This window comes from Betta splendens, chromosome 10 (genome assembly GCF_900634795.4).
Source record: "Betta splendens chromosome 10, fBetSpl5.4, whole genome shotgun sequence".
Taxonomy (NCBI): domain Eukaryota; kingdom Metazoa; phylum Chordata; class Actinopteri; order Anabantiformes; family Osphronemidae; genus Betta; species Betta splendens.
The window spans coordinates 16,306,795-16,327,051 of NC_040890.2; the positions used below are offsets into that span (position 1 = coordinate 16,306,795).

Consider the following 20,257-nt stretch of genomic DNA (forward strand, 5'->3'; position numbering starts at 1 on the left):
CGGCAGTGGCCTCTGCAGTGACGCCGTAAGATGGATCCATGATCCCTCAGCGCACGTGCTGTGTTTTCTGGAGTCAGCGTGTGCGCTACATGCCTGATTCTATGTGTGTGTGTGTGTGTGTGTGTGTGTGTGTGTGTGTGTGTGTGTGTGTGTGTGTGTGTGTGTGCGCTACATGCCTGATTCTATGTGTGTGTGTGTGTGTGTGTGTGTGTGTGTGTGTGTGTGTGTGTGTGTGTGTGTGTGTGATGCAGTGCAGCTGAAGGGCCTCTGCAGTCAGTGATGGAGGAGGCTCTTTAGAGCCAACACACTGGGGAGGTGCGGTTTGTGTGTTTGAGGAGAGGGGGGAGCGTGACGTTATCGCGTGTGGCTTTGCTGCAGCTACACACCGAGGTCAAAGCTTTACTTGTCAATCTTCCCTCCTTCCTTCACAGTCGCACGATTGGCCGCCGGCGGTTTTTCTCTTGCTCAGGCACTTTTCTGCACGGCGTCGACCTCACGCTCGTGATTTGTGCCCGCTGAATTTCTGCCTCGTACTGTAATTAAAAGTGCACGCGTGTGATGTCACGGCCAGAATGCCAGCGTTTGTCTGTGAAATGAAAGGAGTAAATGAATCGGTGTTTGGTGCCACTCGTGTTTGTCTGGCTGCTCCTCGGTTGACTTCAGCGGTGCCTTTTGGAGTCCGGCTCCACAGAGTCTGAGCTGCCATAGTGTGAGTCTAAGCGCGTGTGTGTAAGTGAATTTTCTATTAGTCTCTATCATGCTCAATCAGCCTTAACAGACACAGATCGATACTCTGACAGAACGTCTGAATTACTACAGCCACTAAAACACAACACAACAAAGTGTAACAATAGGACTGTGACTGCAGCCGATATCGACTCCATGTTCAATATGATTATTCTCTCTCATAATCACAAACATCAGTCATGGTTTGTAAGAAGGAACACAAAGGAGGGTGATGACGACAGAATTACAGACACGGAGTCATCAAACATGACAAAAACAGCATGGGACTGAGTCTTTAGTGCTTTTACTACATCTGTATTTTTCGCCTTTCCAGCATAAATGCCACTGTTTAGAAATATGACACTTGTTTGATTCTCCACCATCTTTTGACCTACAAAAGTTGGTGGACAGTAACAGTAAAAGCCCCACAAATCATCTCATATTCTTTACCTTTACTTCCCTGTCCTAAATATCAGTATTTTAAGCCTTGGTGTAAAACTGCACTAGTTCTGTGCTTTCTGTTGAGTTTTTTTTACTCTCGTTTGACTTTTGATATTTCTATATGTGATACTTGGCTCTAACGTGTAGTCGGAGTGGAAACAATTGTTTTCGAGCGTGCAGCGCGTCCTGCAGCCGCCGCCGCCGCCGCCGCCTCGCGTCCTGACAGGAATTCAATTCACTGAGCGCTTTCCCACACAGACGCTAAAAAAGGGGCCAAGCAGCGAAAGGCCTCAAAGACTCTTTGAGTTGTGTGAAGAGCCCTCAGCATCTTCCCCAAGGCCTCATTACAGCTCGAGGTGCGGAGGCGAAAGGAAGAACGCGCAGACCCTTCACTCCCTCAATCACTCATTTGTTTAACCTCTCCCCTCCCACCGTTCACTCGCTCACCACACGGACCGACTGAGAAAATCTGTGTCACACCCTACAAATAGGTCACGCAGCGGCTTCACCTCTTCCCTCTAACATCCCCTCAGCACAGGAGAGACGGGGGAGAGGATGTGAGAGGATGCAGGAGGTACTGTGTGTGCGCTGATGGAGTCCCAGAGTGAGACGCATCCGCCCTTGAAGTATTCATCACATCACAAAAAGAACAGACCTGCTGAGCAACGTTCCTGCCCTTCACTCCGTGTGCGCCTCCTTTGATTTGGGGCATTTCAGCTCGTGGGTTGAAGTGATTTTGACCCTGTTGACTTGAACGCTAAGCTCAAAAGGTCTATGAGTTCTGCAAACAGGCCGTACTTTAAGTGCCTTTAGGCTCAAAGTGGAGGCCCGGTCTCATATTTGAACTTTCCCACGGGGTTTAACGCCCGCTTTGCTGCTGTGCCCTGGCAGCCTGGCGCTGGACTGGGCCATGTGTGCGACTGTCTTTTGTTGGCCACTAGGTGTCAAGTATGTGTGTGTTTTTGGGCTTATATATGTGTGTGTGTGTGTGTGTGTGTGTGTGAGAGAGAGAGAGAGAGAGCTAGTTTAATAAACTCTCAAGTGTTTAAACTTCGCGCAATTTACTCCTCTCATCTCAGAGAAAATTGACATTTCCATAGTGTTGTCGTTGGAAACCACCCTGGGAAAACTCAACTGTTTACGACACAAACGCAAAAAGCTCCAAAGGGCCTGAAATGACGAGAAGGTTTATTTTCAGGCCAAAGTTTAGCTTCAGTTTAACTTTAAAGTTATGTCCACGATGAAGTGAACTTATCACTTATCACAGGCGGAATCGTGCTCTTGGAAACCGGTTTAGTGGTAAAACCTTGACAATTACATTTTTCTGTGGAAAATGTAGTCGCACGAAAAACGTTCTTGCATCGGAGCTTCAATGAACTGGATAATAGACGCTGGCATTACTTCTCACGGAGACCACTAGGTGCTGAGCGCTGCAAGCTTTTCAAAAAGGCCGAATGACAATAGGAGGAAAACCTCCTACAATAATGTGCTAAAGAGCTCTGACAGACTGAAACCGCAAAATATGAAGGTTTCTGAATCCATGAAGGTACAGTGAGATGTGTGTGCGTGTGTGTGTGTGTGTATGCGTGTGTGTGTGTGTGTGCGTGTGTGTGTGGGTGCAGGAAAACGAGCAGAAACAGACATAACGTGCAGGGTGCGAGACGTGAGAGCAGGGTGTTTTCTTCCCCGAGGATGCGCGGATGCGAGCGTGGGAGGGGTCAGGAGGGATCTATAGCACGCGCTGATGAGGCCATTACACCTTAAATGAGAACAAATGAGATTGCAGATTGCCTCTTCTCTCGCGTCGTCTCTCAGATGTCTTTTAGCCCCGTTTGATTTCCACCTTAAATCACCTTTTTTGCCCCCCCCCACCCTCCCCCCCCCCCCCCCCCCCCCCCCCCCCGCCCCCTGCCGTCGGCAGTGAGCGCAGCTCGGAGGCCTTGGCTCTGGGCTGCAGGACCTGTCAAACTGTAGCAAACATTTGGGTTTCAGCCGCTTATTATGTGTGATTAAAAAGTGATTCCTGTGATGAATGGTGTCTGTGCGGCTGGTCCGGTTTTGTCACTTCCTCTGAATCTGTCTTCATTTCCCTCCGTCTCCTCCTCCTTCGCTCCATCCCTCACACTGCCCTCGTCTCGTCTCATCCTGTTATTTCTTCTTCTTTCTTTTTTATTTTCTACTCTTGACCCATTATTATTCATTTCTCCTCATCCCTGCACTCTGCTCACCCTCCCTAAACATCACAGTGTCATAATGTACAAAACCTAAACACTTCCTGTATGTGCGTCCTCTCACCTCCTGTACAAACTTTCCTCGTTCGCTCTTCTTCCACTTCCCCCCTTTCCCACAGGCCTCATCCCCCAGGTCAGACCCTCTGAGCGCTGCTTGTTGCCAGGCTGTGATGGCTCTGTGGAGCTGGCTGACTCCAATAGAAGCCAAAAGGCCGGCCAAACCAAAATCACTGAACAGCAGAAAGCTGCAGCACTCTGTTCTTCTTGACCCCTCAGTGACACAAACACACACACACACACACACACACACACACACACACACACACACACACACACACACACACACACACACACACACACACACACACACACACACACACACACACACACACACACAGCTTTTGTTTTAACAAACTTCAGCTTCGACAACGGTTCATTTCGGGGGCTTCGATCCAGAGCCCGCGTGTCGCGAATACGAGACAGATCCGGAATCAGGACACAACCAGAGGGTTGCGATCGTTACCGGGGGCGACCGAGGCCGCACACACGCTGACGCTCTGACACGTGGGGCACACACAGCTTCTAGTTTCAACATGTCTGCGCAGCGGCACAAACAACCGCCAGAGTCGGGTCCCGCTAGAATTCAAGCTGCACGTTGAGCAGTCAGAAGCATCAGCAGGTAGACGTCACGGTCGCAAAAAGTCAGTGTTTATCGCTGATGTGGCGAGAGGTGAAGCAAAGACAGAAGGAAAACAACACTCTCCCACGATGCATCAGTCTGTAGCGTGCACAGCTGACCAAGCGTAAGAAATGCGACGTGGCAGAAAAGGGGCTTCTGGCAGCGGCTGCGTGTGCATGAGATGGTTTCCTCCTAACAGGAGCGCTGTCATTAAAGAGTAATGCTAGCGCTCATTCTCATTCCACCACCACCTTTAAAGAGTGCCTCAAACTCTGTGATCTGGAAAACAAAAAGGGGAAAAAACGGGTGAGATGGAGGAAATATTGTAGCAGTCAACAGCTCACTGAGTGGAAATGCAAGTGGCCGCCTCCGGCGAACAAGCCTGATGCACGTCACTGTGTTTTCCTGGATGCTTATCTCCCTCCATGTAATGGAAATAAACAGCCCTAGAAAAAGTTCTTCTCGGCTCAGTGCTTGGTTAAATGGTCACTGAGCGCAAACGCTGGACGCTCCGGTTCCTGTTTGGAGCTTTTACAAAATTCAGACTGTTGCAGCACCAGGTAAAAAAAAAAAAAAAGGCCTCATGGTGTGTGTGTCACAGACTAAGAGTCACCTTGCGGAGCCGCTGGTCCGCTCATGTTGTACCGTCCCCTCCTCCAGAGCTGAGCCTCGTGGACGACGGCCGTCATGAAATATGCAGCCGCTCCACCGCTCCTTAAAGTGCTTGTCGGAGCCCAGGGCGCCCGCTGCGTGTGAGGCCTCGTCGAGGTGGAGCTCCACCTACAACCCCCCACCACCACCACCACACACCCCCCGCTCCACCTCGCCGGCACACGCCCCGCGCTTCTCGCTGGTCACAGTTTCAGCGCACTTCATTTCATCTCGGTGGATCCTTTTCGCACGACATCTAACGTTGGTCTCATTCATCCTGTCTGTGAAGCTGAACACCCCCCACCCCCCACACACACCCCCGTTTTGCCCCGTCTGATTTTTCCTGTGGTATCAGCAGAAAGGCTGGTCGTCCTGAAGCCGGGAATCAAACACGGAACATCAGACGAGCCCATCTTTTTTTTAAACGTGGCCTTTCTCTGCACGCGTGTAAGATGCTATTAGCAAAGGCTCCTCTTTTATCCCCAGTCATTTTAAATGTCCTGTAGCTGTACTGTAGTTTCACTTTACTTCAATCCTTGATATCATTCAATTGGTTTGTGAAAGAATCTTCAGCAAATTCGGAACAGACTAAAAGTGTGTAAAAGGGAACGTCCACGTAGTGATTGTCTGATTACTGATGGTTTAGAAACCCATGGTGGTGATACGCAACCACTGTCGTAAGGTCACACTCCACATCTGATGTATGAAGTTGATTCTAAAAAAAATGTGTGCAACGTTGTTGCATCATTGTATTACCTTTTCAATCCAAAGAAAGTTTTAAGCAGAAGCTCATTTCAATCGTCAAAAGCGGTGAATTCGCCGTAAAACGCGGTGTGTGAGGAGCATTTCGATCGCCGAGACCCTTTTAAAAAATTGAACTGATTAATTCTATTTCTATCTAAAAATGATCAAGTACTTATCATCCATTATCATTAATCCTAATTGTCAGGAGAGAACAAAAAAAGCGAGCTGGAGGATCAGTGAACGAAAACCACACCTAATTCAACTGGTTGAAAAGCGGCCTGTGAATAATCATTAATTAATCAGGCTGCTATTAGCCTGACACCGCTGCTGCACCGCTCCTGGAGGTGTCACGCACACATCCCCGGGTCCGAGCCGCACTCACCTGCTGCGTGCGCGCCACGCTGCCGGGGACCATTTGCGACCGGGTGATTGTGTACGCGTGGATTTATTAGAACACTTCCCGCCTGCGCGGCGGCGCCCTGTCTGCAGCTCATTGGGATGCAGGACGCGAGCTCGCCGAGTGAGAGCTGTCCGGCCTAGCTTTGCAGTCATTAGCGCGCTCGTTAGTCCAGTTATGTTAAATCTAAATTACCATTCATCATCACACGGGGACACATCGTTTATTCTGATGTGTCCGGACAGACGCACGCGCTAACTGGATTAACTTATTCAAAGACAGGCGCACGCCCTCGCGAAGACACAGGCAAATTCCAAATCAGCGTCACTTATTTGGTTAAGTGTTTTAAAATACATATTATTGATTGGGGCTTTGCAGGCATTAGCGGTGATGGCTTTGTACTCGTGAATGCGCCAAACCGTGTCCTGCAAACAGGAGCAGGGTGCCGGAATAATCATCGTAATGACACAGTGGAGCCAAAGCGATGCAATTTCAGCACGACTTCTTCTGCTGTTTTCCTTTCTGCCATCGACTCGGATGGAGACAACAATGCGGGGAAAGACTTCAGAGCGGAGCAAATAAAGGCTGACTTGCATCGAGTTTTAAATTAGCTCTCGCTGAGTAAAAACGCACACGCACACGCTGGCACACAGTCATTAGGCGCTGCAGGAGGAATGCCTTCCATCTGCACCGCCGTGATTGCGGAGACGCCGAATTCGCGGGAATCAAACCGACAAAGTGGATGGAGAGGCTCCACGGCCGAATATAAAGACTGTGTTTATCACATAATTACATTTCCACCTCTGCTGTGTTTATTGGCCTTACGCGTGTGAGCTCATTCAGCGCGAGGAAGAAAGAGAAGGTGGAATTTGGGTTTTAGGATCAAACGGTTTGACGGTTGTTGTAAAGTCACGAAGTGTAAAGTACGACAACTAAAATAGCTTTTGTATTTGTTGTCTTAGTTAACAGAGCTCATTTTTCAGCCATGCATTTAATGGGAAGTCTTCCAATAAATTATCCTAATGTGTTTATTAGCTGTAATCTTTTCAGGACGCAGCTTCATGCAGATTTTGACCTTTGCAACACATACAAAAAGCAGCGTCTGCCAGTATTTATCATTCCCAATAATGAGCAGATTAAATCCACTCCGCTTTAAATACTGAAACGGAAGAAATTGTCAAGTAATCAATGTCATCACTTCAGGTTCATTAGGAAAATCGCTTGTTATGAAATATTGCGCTGCTCCAATTATTTCTGATAGGTGTTTAATGACAAATAGGGGAGGCCACTCCTGCGTGCCACGACTTAGCGCTTAAGTGGAAGAATAATGAGTGGAGTGTCGGTCCATCAACGCGTTTGAGGGGATTTTTAGCGCCATCAACTAAAGCAGACCTATGAAATCACAGCTGTTTTCAACATCAGTCAACGACTCAGAGAACCCAGGCCCAGAGCAGCCGCCTTTAATACTGCTTTAACACCGTCCTTGACTTCAACCGGACGTTTCAGGCCACAGCTGATCCTAAATCGCATCCTAACATGAAGCACCTCGACCTTGGCTGGGTGTTGTGCTGCACGTTCCTGCCTGTGATTGCAGCGGTGGGCCGATCATCCGCCTCCCAGCGGAGCAGAGACCACGCTAAAGGGCACTCCATGTCGCAGTGGAGACACCTTGCATGAGAGGGCTCCTTCATCTCCATGCCCAGGGTGCCGCTGAATTACACAGCCAGGCTTCACATTGACACTCGCGCCAGTAAAGGCCACGCGTGCGACTGCAATTTGTGCCCGTGAATCGATACGTGCGCGCGCGAAGTCGGCGCGCGAAGTCGGCGCGCGACGCGGACGCGGACGCGACATCCGTTTGTATGAATCCTGTGATTTTGTGTCTGGACAGTTGTGAAGCTCACCGTCCGACCACAAGACATCAACGAAACGGGAGCTTTCTGTTCCTATCCAAATGTTGAGACTTTGGGAAACGGGTGAAGAAACCAGATATTTGGAGCGAGACGAGCGACTCCACGCAGGTCACAGCGACACGACGCCGGTTCAATGCCGAGGTTGACGCCAACTTCGCAGCCAAAGGACTGACTCCGCTAATCATCTGGTATTAAAAGCTTAGCCCAAATTACCAGAGCATGCTAATTTCCTTCTTTTAATTTTCACTATGACGGTGGAGTTTGTCTTCATTATGGGCCAGTGGAAGGCGCCTGGGCGGATATGAAGGAGGGAGATGAGATGGCCTGCAGCAGAGGTCAAGTCAGACTCCAAGCCAAACTATGAATTATAACCGCTTATAAGCGGCCTTGTTCAAGCTTACGTACAAAGAACCTTTCACTGTAGCTGCATTCAAATATATGAAGGCCTTTTTAAACATTAACATTCACCCAAATAGATTGCAACTAGTTTTAAAACACATACTAATATCCCATCAAATCTAAAAGCTCAGGCCTAAAATAAAGAGTTTTTCAGCTCGTGCTTGGACCCAGCGACCCAACTGGCTTCTCCATCCTTCTGAGTGCATCTGACAGCCGTGGTGGTCTGTCAGCAACAAAGGGCCAAATTGAGTCAGTCAGTCAGACATTTGTTCCATCAATAATTAATGCCTCTCTGCTTTCCTCCCTCTGATCCTCTCAATCTATTTTCTATCACTGCCCTTTTTTCTCACCACTCACGTCACATCAGCGTTTCTGCTTTTCCTACTTTCTCCTCGTCTCTGATGTCGTTCACACCTTTGTACGTTGGATCTCCACTGTTGTTTGTGTTTGTCCACCCGCTCTGCTCCTTTTCCATCTTTCCTTGCCTCCATATCTGCGTCTCTCTTCCTCTGCATCACCTGCTTCGGCCCTCCCTCCTCTTCCTCGGGTCCAACAACAGATAAATAAATAATGTCCGGGAAACTGGCTGCTTTTACAACACCAATACCACGCTCGTTTCTCTCCCAATCTCTCTTGTCTCCTGTCTTCTGGCAAAAAAGAAAGGAAAGGATAGTAACCGCAGTCCTTTCGGGTCTAAATAAATCATTGCTCAGCACTGCCTTGCTTTTTACAACACAGATCCACCACTTTCATCCAGGCAGTCGTGAAGAGAGAGAGCAAAGAGACGAGGAACCCGGAGAGAAGCGAACTATCTGAGGACACGAGTGAGTAAAGGGAGCAGATATCAAAGACGAGGCTGAAAGCGAAAGTGTCTTTAGTCGAAGTCTTTCTAAAGCTCTTCAGTCAAACCAAGACAGAAAGATTAACAGGAATTCAAACTGTTCTCCCCTGAACCTAAAGCTGCTCATGTCAAAAGCAGACGTGTATCAATGAGAAGACCTAAGTGCTGGGCTTCGCGTTCCATCTGAGACACTCTGAGTCTCAAAGAAGCTTCAACAGCAGCAATGCAGCATTATTATTATTATCATCACGAAACTCCAAATCAGACACAAATTACAACGTTTGGCTACATTGCTTTAAGCAATGTTTCACTTTATGATGTGTTTGATATTTAAAAAAAGTCATAATTTAAACATGCTGTCTAATTAAATAATAACAAAAAAACACCCTGTCATTTTACAGACGACAATTAAAACGTGATTAATAAAACCTACAAACTAAAATCCATTTAGTGTTTTCAAAATGAGCCCGATGCCCCAATATTCTGCTTGGACTCGTCAACGCTGCCGCTGTGAAACATATTAAGCAGCTCAGATAAAGCCTAGTCTACCAAGAAACAGCGGCTAATTAAAAATGACTAGATTAATTAATGTGCAGATTCGTTAGTGGCGCACACACACACACACACACACACACACACACACACACACACACACACACACACACACACTCAGCGCCGTGCTTCTTTCAATTAGCATGATGCATGCACACACACACTCACAAATGGCTGAAACACACACACACACACACACACACACACACACACACACACACACACACACACACACACGCACACACACACGCACACACCCATGTATCTCATTGACTGCCAGTCCAGCTGCCGTCTCACACACAGGACTCTAATTTATAAAGTGACACGCTGCTTTTCAAACCCGACTCATGCAGGCAGACGTCACTTGGACGCTGGTCGTGCCTCTGCCTTTGTCTCGACTCCAGGTTATATGCAGGTTATGCAATAAGTCCTACAGATTTATTTGCAGGCGCATGTGAAGCCACACCAATGTCACACATTTGCTCGCCCGCAGCGTCGCCTCAATCTCGGCCGCACGCCTCAATCCCGGATCCAGCTAACAATGACCCCGTCCATCTACTTTGACGCCTCTGGGGTCGAGGCAGGGTGGCAGCAGATTCAGCCAGGTAATCCCAGCATCCATGTCCCTGGAGCTTCCCGCCTCCTCCTGGGGGTCCTGACTCGTTCCCAGGCTGGATGGGAACCACAGCGTAACCCCCCTTAATGGGAGGTGTGCAGGAGCAGCCTGCTCCTTTCCAATGGGGGAATGGTGGCCATGCTTCACCCTGACCGCCGCACTGATATGTATCTTCCTTCAGATTGTCTGTAGCAAAGATTTCATCTCCAAATAGCTTCTCTCGCTCTGGCCGCCACATATTCACAGTGGTGTGGAAAAAAGCCAGTAAATCCCTAGAAGATAACCAACCAATTAGATCTAATCGGTTTTTCTGCTTGAGCAGGGACCCGGCTATTGATTGACTGACAGATGGATCAACTAATCATTAGAAATCTACCCCACGCCCCGAAACCAAGTCTTTGCCTAAAACGCGAGCCCTCTCTCCAATTGAAAGCGTCCCGGTGCCACACATGCAGCTTCACACACACACACACACACACACACACACACACACACACACACACACACACACACACACACACACACACACACACACAAACGAGCCTGTGACCGGTAGCAGCCGTGCCTGATGGCGCCGTCGTTCGACCTCCAATCCATTTTACATCTATCATCCCATTTTGCACTGCGATCACGAAATGAACCCCTGGAACTGAACAGATGGGGCCGCGCGTGTGTGTGTTTGTGTGTGTGTTTGTTTGTGTGTTCATGTGTGTGAGTGAGCGTGAGACGCCCCAAGATGAAGATCAGCTCGGTGGCAGAATTGCTTACTGTCATTCATGGCCTTCGCCCATGCGCGCGCACACACACACACACACACACACACACACACACACACACACACACACACACACACACACACACACACACACACACACACACACACACACACACACACACCTGCCTTTATTAAAATGTCACATTCAGTGAATATACTATGTGCTGTCATGCTGTCTGCTGTGAAAGCCAATGGCTGCGTATTTACAGTGAATTGTAAATCCTATTGAGCACTCAGCTGTCAGACTCTTATGAATTGCTAATACGTCGTATGTCGCCCCCCCCCCTCCCATCGCTCCCATTGTGCGCTGAGCAATAGGCGAGTCTGGGGAATCAAAAAAAGCCAACTTTGCTAAAGAGAACAGAATTGCACGTTGGAATGAAAGGAATAAAACGCTGCAGAGGCGGGTGCATTTCAGACGTTTCCAACGCGATACATCTCTGATCGGAACCGGATGTGTTCCACGGTTCAGGTGACCGGCACCAGCCTACACCTACTGCCCAACATTAACTACAGCAGGACATTCATGAAGATCTGTCCGGGTGTTCTACTGGGCCTCACAGGAACTCGCTGCACGTCCACCTGTAGCGATGGACCAGCGCTGCTCCTCTGCTCATCGCCTCCTCATCCTGTCTTAGCCGGTGCTCTCTCGCTTGTCTTCCTCACGCGCTAATAAACATATTCTGCAACAATACCACTGACCTTTTCTCCCCTCAGCGCTAAAAAATGAATCCACTGCCAACAACCCTGCAGAAAAAAAACGAGCCAATGCTCTCGCCGAGCACATGATGCATTTTTATTTGCTAATTTGCCTTTTGTTCCCATGAAAAGAAAACAGGAACTATAACCTACACAATGTTCTTCAGCACAAAACTTGGGTAAATATATTCACAAGTGCTCAGCTGTTGCAGTGAGTTTAGATAAAAGATGCTCAGCACACAGTGACGCACGGCATCTGCTTCTGCGGGAACACACGCACACACACACACACACACACACACACACACACACACACACACACACACACACACACACACACACACACACACACACACACACACACACACACACACACAGGGAGCCGACATCCGTCCCGGCGGCACCTCGGTCACCGCTCGCCCCTCGGAGCTCGGTGACAAATGAGCAGCTCTAAGAATGTGGACAGATCAGACGCCCGAACGCACGCCGTCGCCTCCACAGCCGGAGCCCAACGCGCAGCGGCGCCACCGCGTCCCCGTCGCGTCGGGGACGGAGTCGCACCGCAGCAGGTGGCAGACGCACTTTGCTCACCCCGCGCGTCTGCCACCGCTTTGCGAGTCAAGGGCACGTTTGCCGGTGAAGAAGCAGATACAGATCTCTGTCCCCGCGACGCCTCAGAACCTCACACACATTTACATTCGTGAGAAAAGTTTTTCTCGCGCTCACGATGGACAGTGGACATAAACAATAACGACAACGATGAGGTGGAAAAGTGGACGAGGACGAGATGATGATGCATCACATGCAGGAACGAGAGGAGAGAAAAATGCAGTTTTGTATGAGTGGGAAAAGCACAGAAGGATGAACACACGGATGCGGGAAGAGGAGAGGACGGATCCCGGCTCCACAGACGACGCGGACGAGAGGAGGAGGAGGAGGAGGAGGAGGAGGAGGAGGAAGCGGAGTGAGGAGACTGGGTACTTACAGAATCTCCAGATCGCGCAGCGCTCGGAAAGCTCCATCTTCGATGCAGCTGATGTGGTTGCTGTCTAGTTGCCTGCATCACACGCGCGCACACACACAAAGACAAGCGCGCGCACACACACACACACAGCACACGGGCGAGATGAGAGAGAGATGAGAGAGAGTCAGGCGCAAGTCTGCAAGGTCTGCTCGGCTGGGGGAGGGACTAGGAGACGAGGAGCCGCGTGGATGAGCGTGTGTGTGTGTGTGCGTGTGTGTGTGTGTGTGTGTGAGGTGATACCCCGGCAGTGGGATCCAGGTAGCAAGTAGGAGACACACACACACACACACACACACACTCTAGGGATGCCCGTGCCACATACTGTAGCACGCGAGCTAAGGTTAAGTTTCTCACCTCGGCGGCGCTATGAACAACCCCGAGCAGAGGAGGAGAGGAAAAGGAGAGCGCAGGAGAGGAGCCCCGTGCGCTGGAGTGGCCTGTCTGGCATCAGCCTATCACCTCCCTCCCCTGCCGCACGCCCAGCGCACACTGGCCACCAGGAAGGAGAGGGGCGAGCGAGGTAGACTCCGTGAGGGGAGAGCGAGCGAGCCACTAAAGCCCACCCTGCTCGTCTGTTCTGTAAATATTAATTGCATTTTCTCCTCCCATCCTCCTCCTCCTCCTCTTCCTCATGTCCTCCTCTATTCTTTTTTTCCTTTCTCTGTAGTGAAAGAGGGAGTAATTTCATTACATTAGGCCAGCCAATCCATTAAGGGCCTTTTACCGGCTCTGTCAGTGAAACAATTTCATTAAAAGGAAAGCCTCCGTAAATCAAGCAACAGTCACGACTCTGCCTCTCATTCCCATTCTTCTTGCTTCCCCTCTCTCTCCACCTCCCAACTCTTCCCTCTTCCTCCCTACACCCCCCTCCTCTTCCTCTTCCTCTCTGGCTCACTCGTTGCCTCGTTCACCACACTCCCAGATGGACCCTGAACCCCCCGTCATCAATCCTCTGCTTTTACTTTAATTTGCCCAGCTCCACATATTCAAGCCCCCGTCCCCTATCTCCATCCATCCCTCCATCCATGAACCCAACAACCCCTAACGCGCCGCTCCACCACCGGTCACCCCTTCATCTCCCCTCCCCCGATTATCTTCTCCTGTTGAGGAGCAGATGGGGAAATTGCAGATGGAAGGAGACAAAAGAAGGACATCTTGGATGTATTTCTTCTCCTTTTGTTGGATGAGAGCCGTTCAGCCTCACACACGCAGGGGTAATGAAGAGGCAAGTATGAGCTAATAAACACGCATACACACACAAACAGAATGTATACAATCATAAAGTTCAGCAAACACCACAGAGGATGGCTCACGGACTCTTCAGACACCCTAATCTCCTCCTCCCTGTCTCCCTCCCCATCTTCCTTCAACAGATCCCTTCATCCCTAATCCTCTTTTTCTTTGCTTTCTATACTCTTTTTTTATTTCTATACCCTCCTTTCCATTTTTCATGTTTTCTTCCTCTCTCCATTCATAATCCATTTTTCTCCTCCCTCCAGTGGCCACTCACCTACTCCTCCTGATTCCCCTTCACCTTTTCTCTTCACACCCTCCATCTATCCATCGCTAATCCATTTCTTCTCCCCGTTTTCTTTCATCAACATTTTAAATCCCCCTTTCTCCTCCTCCACGTATTGTAGCGCCGCGTGGCACTTGTTGAGTCAGTCATGCGAGCTTTCGACCCCGAGGAAGGTGCTATAGGAACAGAACCCTTCCCTGTTGGGCAGCAATGACATTAGGGCTTCAGAAGCAACACCCTGTTTGTTTTATATGCGCATGTTATTGTGAGAGGAGTCTGGAGGTCCTTGGAGTCTGCACCACAAGTAGCTCCATTTCAAGATTCAGAACCATTATGAAGGTCTGAAAAAGCTCCCTCTCCTTCTAAAGCGATAAGAAGCTGCTCTACTAAGCCGTAACTCTATAATGGCGCTGGCATGACGGCTTCATAGAAAACAGCTTCCAGAGCAGAGGAGTGAGCCACTTTTATCATGTATTTCTACCTGATATTGACCAGGTGCCGGTGGTTTGCGGCTGGCGCGCATTCAGCTTGGACTCAGGACAAATAAATATCAAACGACTCCGTGCCCTCGGGCCGGCGCTGGCTCGCAACATAATTGTTTTCGGGCCTCTGCAGGCTCACACAGACTGAAGCAATGTCTGGGTTTGCTTTGATGTAACGCAATTATTTTAGAGGTGATTTATAGATAGCTTGTTTACAGCCGCGCCATCGTGCACGTGATTATGTGAGCATGATTCGTAAAGACGCTCACAGTCGTCCAATGGTCTGTACAACGTGTGCGACGTGAATTCACTTTTCCTGCTTGTGAGCATCTGTGAAATGACTAGACGGTAAAATACAGTTAGTCAGGGGATCATATCAACATACGTCTGTGCCATGTTAGTGTTTTATGTAATTAAAAGGCGCGTCAGATTTGGGATAGGGAACTGGAACACAGCCTGCTGAGCCATATGGAGACACACTGAGCAGTTATTTAAAGCCCTTCGTCTCGCAGCGCAGCTCAATGCAAGGTTTAAGCTGTTGCGTTCTGCAAAATACGGCTCCATTAAAGGCAGGTCCTGTCTGTAATGGTCACAAATTAATGCGGTGATAGGCTATTTACATTTATATTTTAGCCTTAACTTCATTTAGTGCTGGATTTGTCCCCATCCTGCCTCTGCGAGGTCGGGGGATCCCACTGCCCACTGCTACAGCCCACACAGTCCTCAGTGGGGGGTGTATCTTCCACTCTTCATGCTTGGGAACGCGGCGTTTCCACTTTTAGGAATAACTGGGGAATTCATATTGGCCGCCACACACTTCATCTGCCGTCCTCGTCCACATTAAACGACTCCATCATCTGTTTTGTGATTGGATTCCTCTGTCAGCTTTGCCTACCAAGCACCCTGATTGCCAGTGACATGCTTGCTATCAATCTGGGACAAGCCTGTGTGTGTTTTCTTACATTTGGACCGCCACGTTGCATCCTCTGTCCCGCTGTGCGCTTTCCTGTGTCCAGATCATGAATGTTTGTTACAGGGGAAAAATAACAAGAGTCCAAATTTTAATTTACTTCCATATAATTAGCCAGTGTGTTTAATCATGTCTATCACAGGGCCTATTGGCAGATGGATTCAATGCTTCCCTCTGCTACCATCTGGAGTAGAGGGAAGCACACACAGCAGCCCGGCCACTCCATGAATCCATCAGTCCAACAACTACTGACTGAGTAATTAATGAAAGGGCCGAGGACGGAGAGGGGGGAGACAGTGGATCTCTATGGGTGTCCATGCAATGCAACACGGCCTCATCAAATATGAGAACACACTAAACCTATTAACAATGAAACGATTATTGTGAGGATAAAAATAATGTTCTTATTTTTAACTGGTCAATATCAGTCAAACTACAGTTGAACTGAATGTCACTTATATCTGCACTGCATAACTTGTCCACAGTGAGTGTGCGTCACTTAGATCTCTGCAAAACATTGTGTCATTATGTGTAATTGGCAAGTGAACAGTCGCTTTGTCTACTTTTATTTATTACCAGACTGGACACTTAGATAAAACACACTGAGAAACAGGAAGAATGCACAAATGAGTAGGAAAAAAAGAGTCACAGGTGAAAAAGGAACAAAAAGGGTGGTGAGAGAAGAAGCAGAAGAAGAGAGGGAGTAAAGAATCAGCAGAAAAGGTCCAGGAGCTGAAATGGAAATGATAAAACGGAAGGAAGAAGATGAGACAAAAAAACCCAAAACACAGGTAAAAGGACAAAGTGGACAAAATACATTTGGTTTCAAAGGTTAGAAATTGAAAAGCCAAAAAACAGAAAGAAAAAATTAGAAAATCCAACTAAAGGACGCAGGAGAGTGGGGGGAAGAACAGAATGCAGTGGGAACAGCCTCGCGGTGGTCAGTTTTGACTTGCTAATGATGAGTCTGCTCTTAGTGATGTTCAAGGGCAAAGGAAGCCACGTCATGTTCCTCATATAATTATAAATTCCACCTTTGTTTGACTGGGTTACCAACTAGGCCTGGTCTGTGTGACAAGGACGCCAAGTTCGTCCCAGTCTGATTAATCGCGCAAACTGAATGTACACAAACACAACTAAAAAGGCAGAATCGATGTGTTTTCCTCAAAGCGAATTTAAGTTGCATCAAAACTGAAACGCAAATCTGATCACTGTGATGAACAACACATATGTTAGGGGCTAAATGTGTTACAGTTCAGACAAAGCGATTGACATTTCCCTGTGTCCTGTCCTGTTCGGCCCTGAATGAATCCTGCCATTTAAAGCAAGTGCATGGGAGGATGAACGATGGGAATCTGAATAGAAAACTGAAAGCTGCGAGAACGTTCTTCTCCAAAAACTCCCAAAACTCACTATTAATCTGCTTTTTCTTATAAACATATGAACGCTTTGCTGTCCGTAACCAGAAACGTGTGCGCGTGTGTGGTTGTGTGCAGACAACACAACGCCTTCACCTCCCTCCAAGGCACCGTAGTCATAACTCAAACAAACGGCCGTGCTGCACTGCATTGTGGGTAGCGTAGCGTGAAGCGTGCAGGCGTTTTACGATGGGGAAGAGAAAGGAGAGAATGACAGGAAGGAGAAAGATAAAGAAGTAAAGCCACGGGGTCGCTCCTGTTTTGTTCCCACACCGACGCACTTGTGCTGGTTTTGTTTGAAGGAATTACAAATCACATTCTCTGCACACGTCCAAGCGAAGCTCCTGAAGGCGCAGCGAGAGCGCCGGCGCCGAGCACGGGGAGGGACCCAGCGGGGGAAAGGAATTAAATTTTATCAAAATAAAAAAAAAAGTGTTCAAGAGAGCGAGAAGGCGGGCAGATGGAAAAACAAGGTCCAATATGAGGACGTGATGGCTGCGGCAGATAAAAGGCGCGTTGGTGTGGGCTCAGGTGTAATGTGGGGGCATATGAAACAGCTGCAGCTTATCTGATGCGTTCATGCTCCTCTGTAACCCAGCCACGGCTAACGCCTCCCAGCGCGACCCACTCACACATGGTGGGATTTAAGCTGCACCCATGAAGTCTGTGGCTATTTAACGACTGAGAGGAACGGGCGGTGGTTGGTTCTGACCACGCTTTGGTGCACGTTGGGTGAAGTGTCACTTTTGACCTTTCTGACTCACTGCTCATTCTTTCCTCCCACTGTATAAAGCTTCTTGAGTTAAACATCTGAACTCACAAAGTGATGATGGACTTGTTTGCCTTACAGTAAGTGTGCGAATTAATCATGTGCTGATTTTAGGTTGTTTGCATCACATTACGCATTGATGAAGGAGTCATTTCAGCAATTATTGCTCTTTGTGAATTGTTTGACTGGTTTCAATAAACTTAATGCACCAACTGGTTCATTGTGTTGTTACACCAAGTCGCAGTCTATTTCATCAGGTGCGTTAAGATAAACAGACTTTCCTTGTGGTTTTTATAAAGTATTATCCTGTTTCACTGCTGCATTTTGCTTTTGAGCAGGAGAAACGAAGCAGCTCAGGGTCCTGGTGGACACACGAGTGCTTAACATGATGGCTCCCTGACAAGACGAGTGAGGACACCACCAGATTCGATTATGGAGAATGTGATGTGGTCAGTTGGAAAAGCTTTTGGGCGCCCACACTATGACACAGATCAACGCATAAAACACCAAGCATCCAGGAATTTTTGGCATGATGCTTTCAATCCAGTCTAACTTCACCGTTATCATCTGGGGTTTGACTGCAGGTCAGGTTTCTGGAAACGACAGGGCTGATGGTCAGCAAGACGCACGCACACACACACACACCTACAGTACATGTAGATATACTGCATGGCATATTCCTGTCTCCTTAGGTTAGTGGGAGACGACAGTAATCACATTTGCCAGGTTTTTGGCTGGTTTCAGCAAAGCAGTCAATCTGATAGTGGGGTCCAAATGATCTGCAGGCATGTGTGAGAGAAGCCCAACAAATGGCATCCAATGCTACCAGGCAGCGTGGGGAAGGATAGAGACCCAATACCTGTGAGAAACAGGGGCGAGACAGAAAGCTAGAAAGAGAGTTAGAGGCAAAGAGGCAGCGAGAGAGGGAGAGAGACAAAGTGAGAGGGAGACATATGAGAAAATCAATGCTGTGTCCACCAGGGACAGAATGTCATGAAGGTTTTTTTACTCTGTGGTGTAATGGAGGGCTGGAGCCTTTTACTGCAGGAGTCACCTTGTCTAATGGAGGGAGGGATGGAGGGAGCGGAAAATGGAGCGATGGGGAAAGGAGGAATAAGGAGAAGATGGAGATTAGGAATAAGGTGAATAACACTAGAGTACAACTGGAGGGTGGAGAGCAGAATACAAAGTAAGAGAAACAAGAGGAAGAACAATGGATGACTGAAAGAACAGAAGGAAGTGAGAGAAAGAAGGAGAAGCGAAGACAAAGATGAGAGGAGAGGAGAGGAGAGGAGAGGAGGAGGTGGTTGTGTAAAGCGTCAAACAAGAGGGAGGAAGAAATGAATGATCTTTATATGCCTGAGTCACTCCTAAAGAGAGCGGGAGAAAAAGCAAAATGACTCACTTTGTAGGTCAAAGCAATTTAGTCAGAAACATTTTAACGGGGGCAGACACAATTTTATCATCAGGTTTGATTGATATAACTTTGTGGCTCTTGGCAGAAAGCGAGAGGCCGAATGGGGGGGGTGTAAAACCAGAGGGAGGGGGGGTTTCACAGAGAGAAACAGGTAGCTTCCCCGGGTAAACCATCCATCAATGAGCAGCTACAGGGTGGATACGAAGGGCTGCGTCTGAGGTCAGAGAGGAACCGGGAGAGGGTGTGGAGCGTTTAGCTTGGAGTGGAGCAGAGTGGATTAGCCCATCAGAGGCCGAGCTCAACTCAAAGGTTTGGAGCTTAGCCATAGGAGCTGACACCGGCTCCCTCACACACACACACACACACACACACACACACACACACACACACACACACACACACACACACACACACACACACACACTGTAGCTGCAGCGTACAGCCACTTTGAGGTTCATTTAACCTAAGAGTAATAATCTCCTGTGGACTTTGGCAGCCATATTGAGCCGGCATCACATTTAGGGGAGGAAAGGAACCAGGAGAGCACATTTGCCTGTAGCCGAGGCCGTGAATTACTGAGCTGTGGCTCGATGCATATTAATCAATTCGCAGATCGCCCGGTGAAATGAGGTGCTCGCTACACATAGGTCTTAATAATTCAGGCAAGCGCGAGATCACGTTTTATGGCCACAGATTATGTCGGCCGCTAAACTCAACCACTAGAAGTATTATTTATCTGCGTACGTGCCGCCAGGCCGTCTTCAGGCGCCCTCGCACTTCCCTATATTACTTTAAGACACAAAACGCTGTTTGTGTTGTGTTTGGAGGTCAGGTTAACGTCTGGGTAGGTTTTAGACTCAGCTCCATTTCTATCCCATCGTCCCTTTTCTTTCGAGGCCGCTGAGACACAAACTTGAATTGAGCGCACGTGCTGAACTGTTGCAAACAGAGGTTCGCTGATCCTCTCACAATGTTTCTATTTCATCCCTGTATT

At 48.5% G+C, this 20,257-nt stretch overlaps 1 protein-coding gene across 2 annotated transcripts in view; it reads right to left on the reverse strand.

Moving 5' to 3' along the window:
* The window catches only part of slit3 (slit homolog 3 (Drosophila)), a 155,263-nt gene that overhangs the window by 49,494 nt on the left and 85,512 nt on the right, over nucleotides 1-20,257 (reverse strand). Inside the window, exons 1-2 of one of the 2 annotated variants that reach the window (XM_029164734.3) lie at nucleotides 13,043-13,186; nucleotides 12,650-12,721 (exon numbers count right to left, since the gene is read on the reverse strand). Coding sequence is in view for 1 of the 2 variants with exons in the window: in XM_029164733.3 (XP_029020566.1) it covers nucleotides 12,650-12,721 (72 nt within the window). In the remaining variant the exon portion in view is untranslated. Of the gene's footprint in view, nucleotides 1-12,649; nucleotides 12,722-13,042; nucleotides 13,187-20,257 lie in introns of those variants that run through there. The other variant, XM_029164733.3, reaches the window with a different exon arrangement.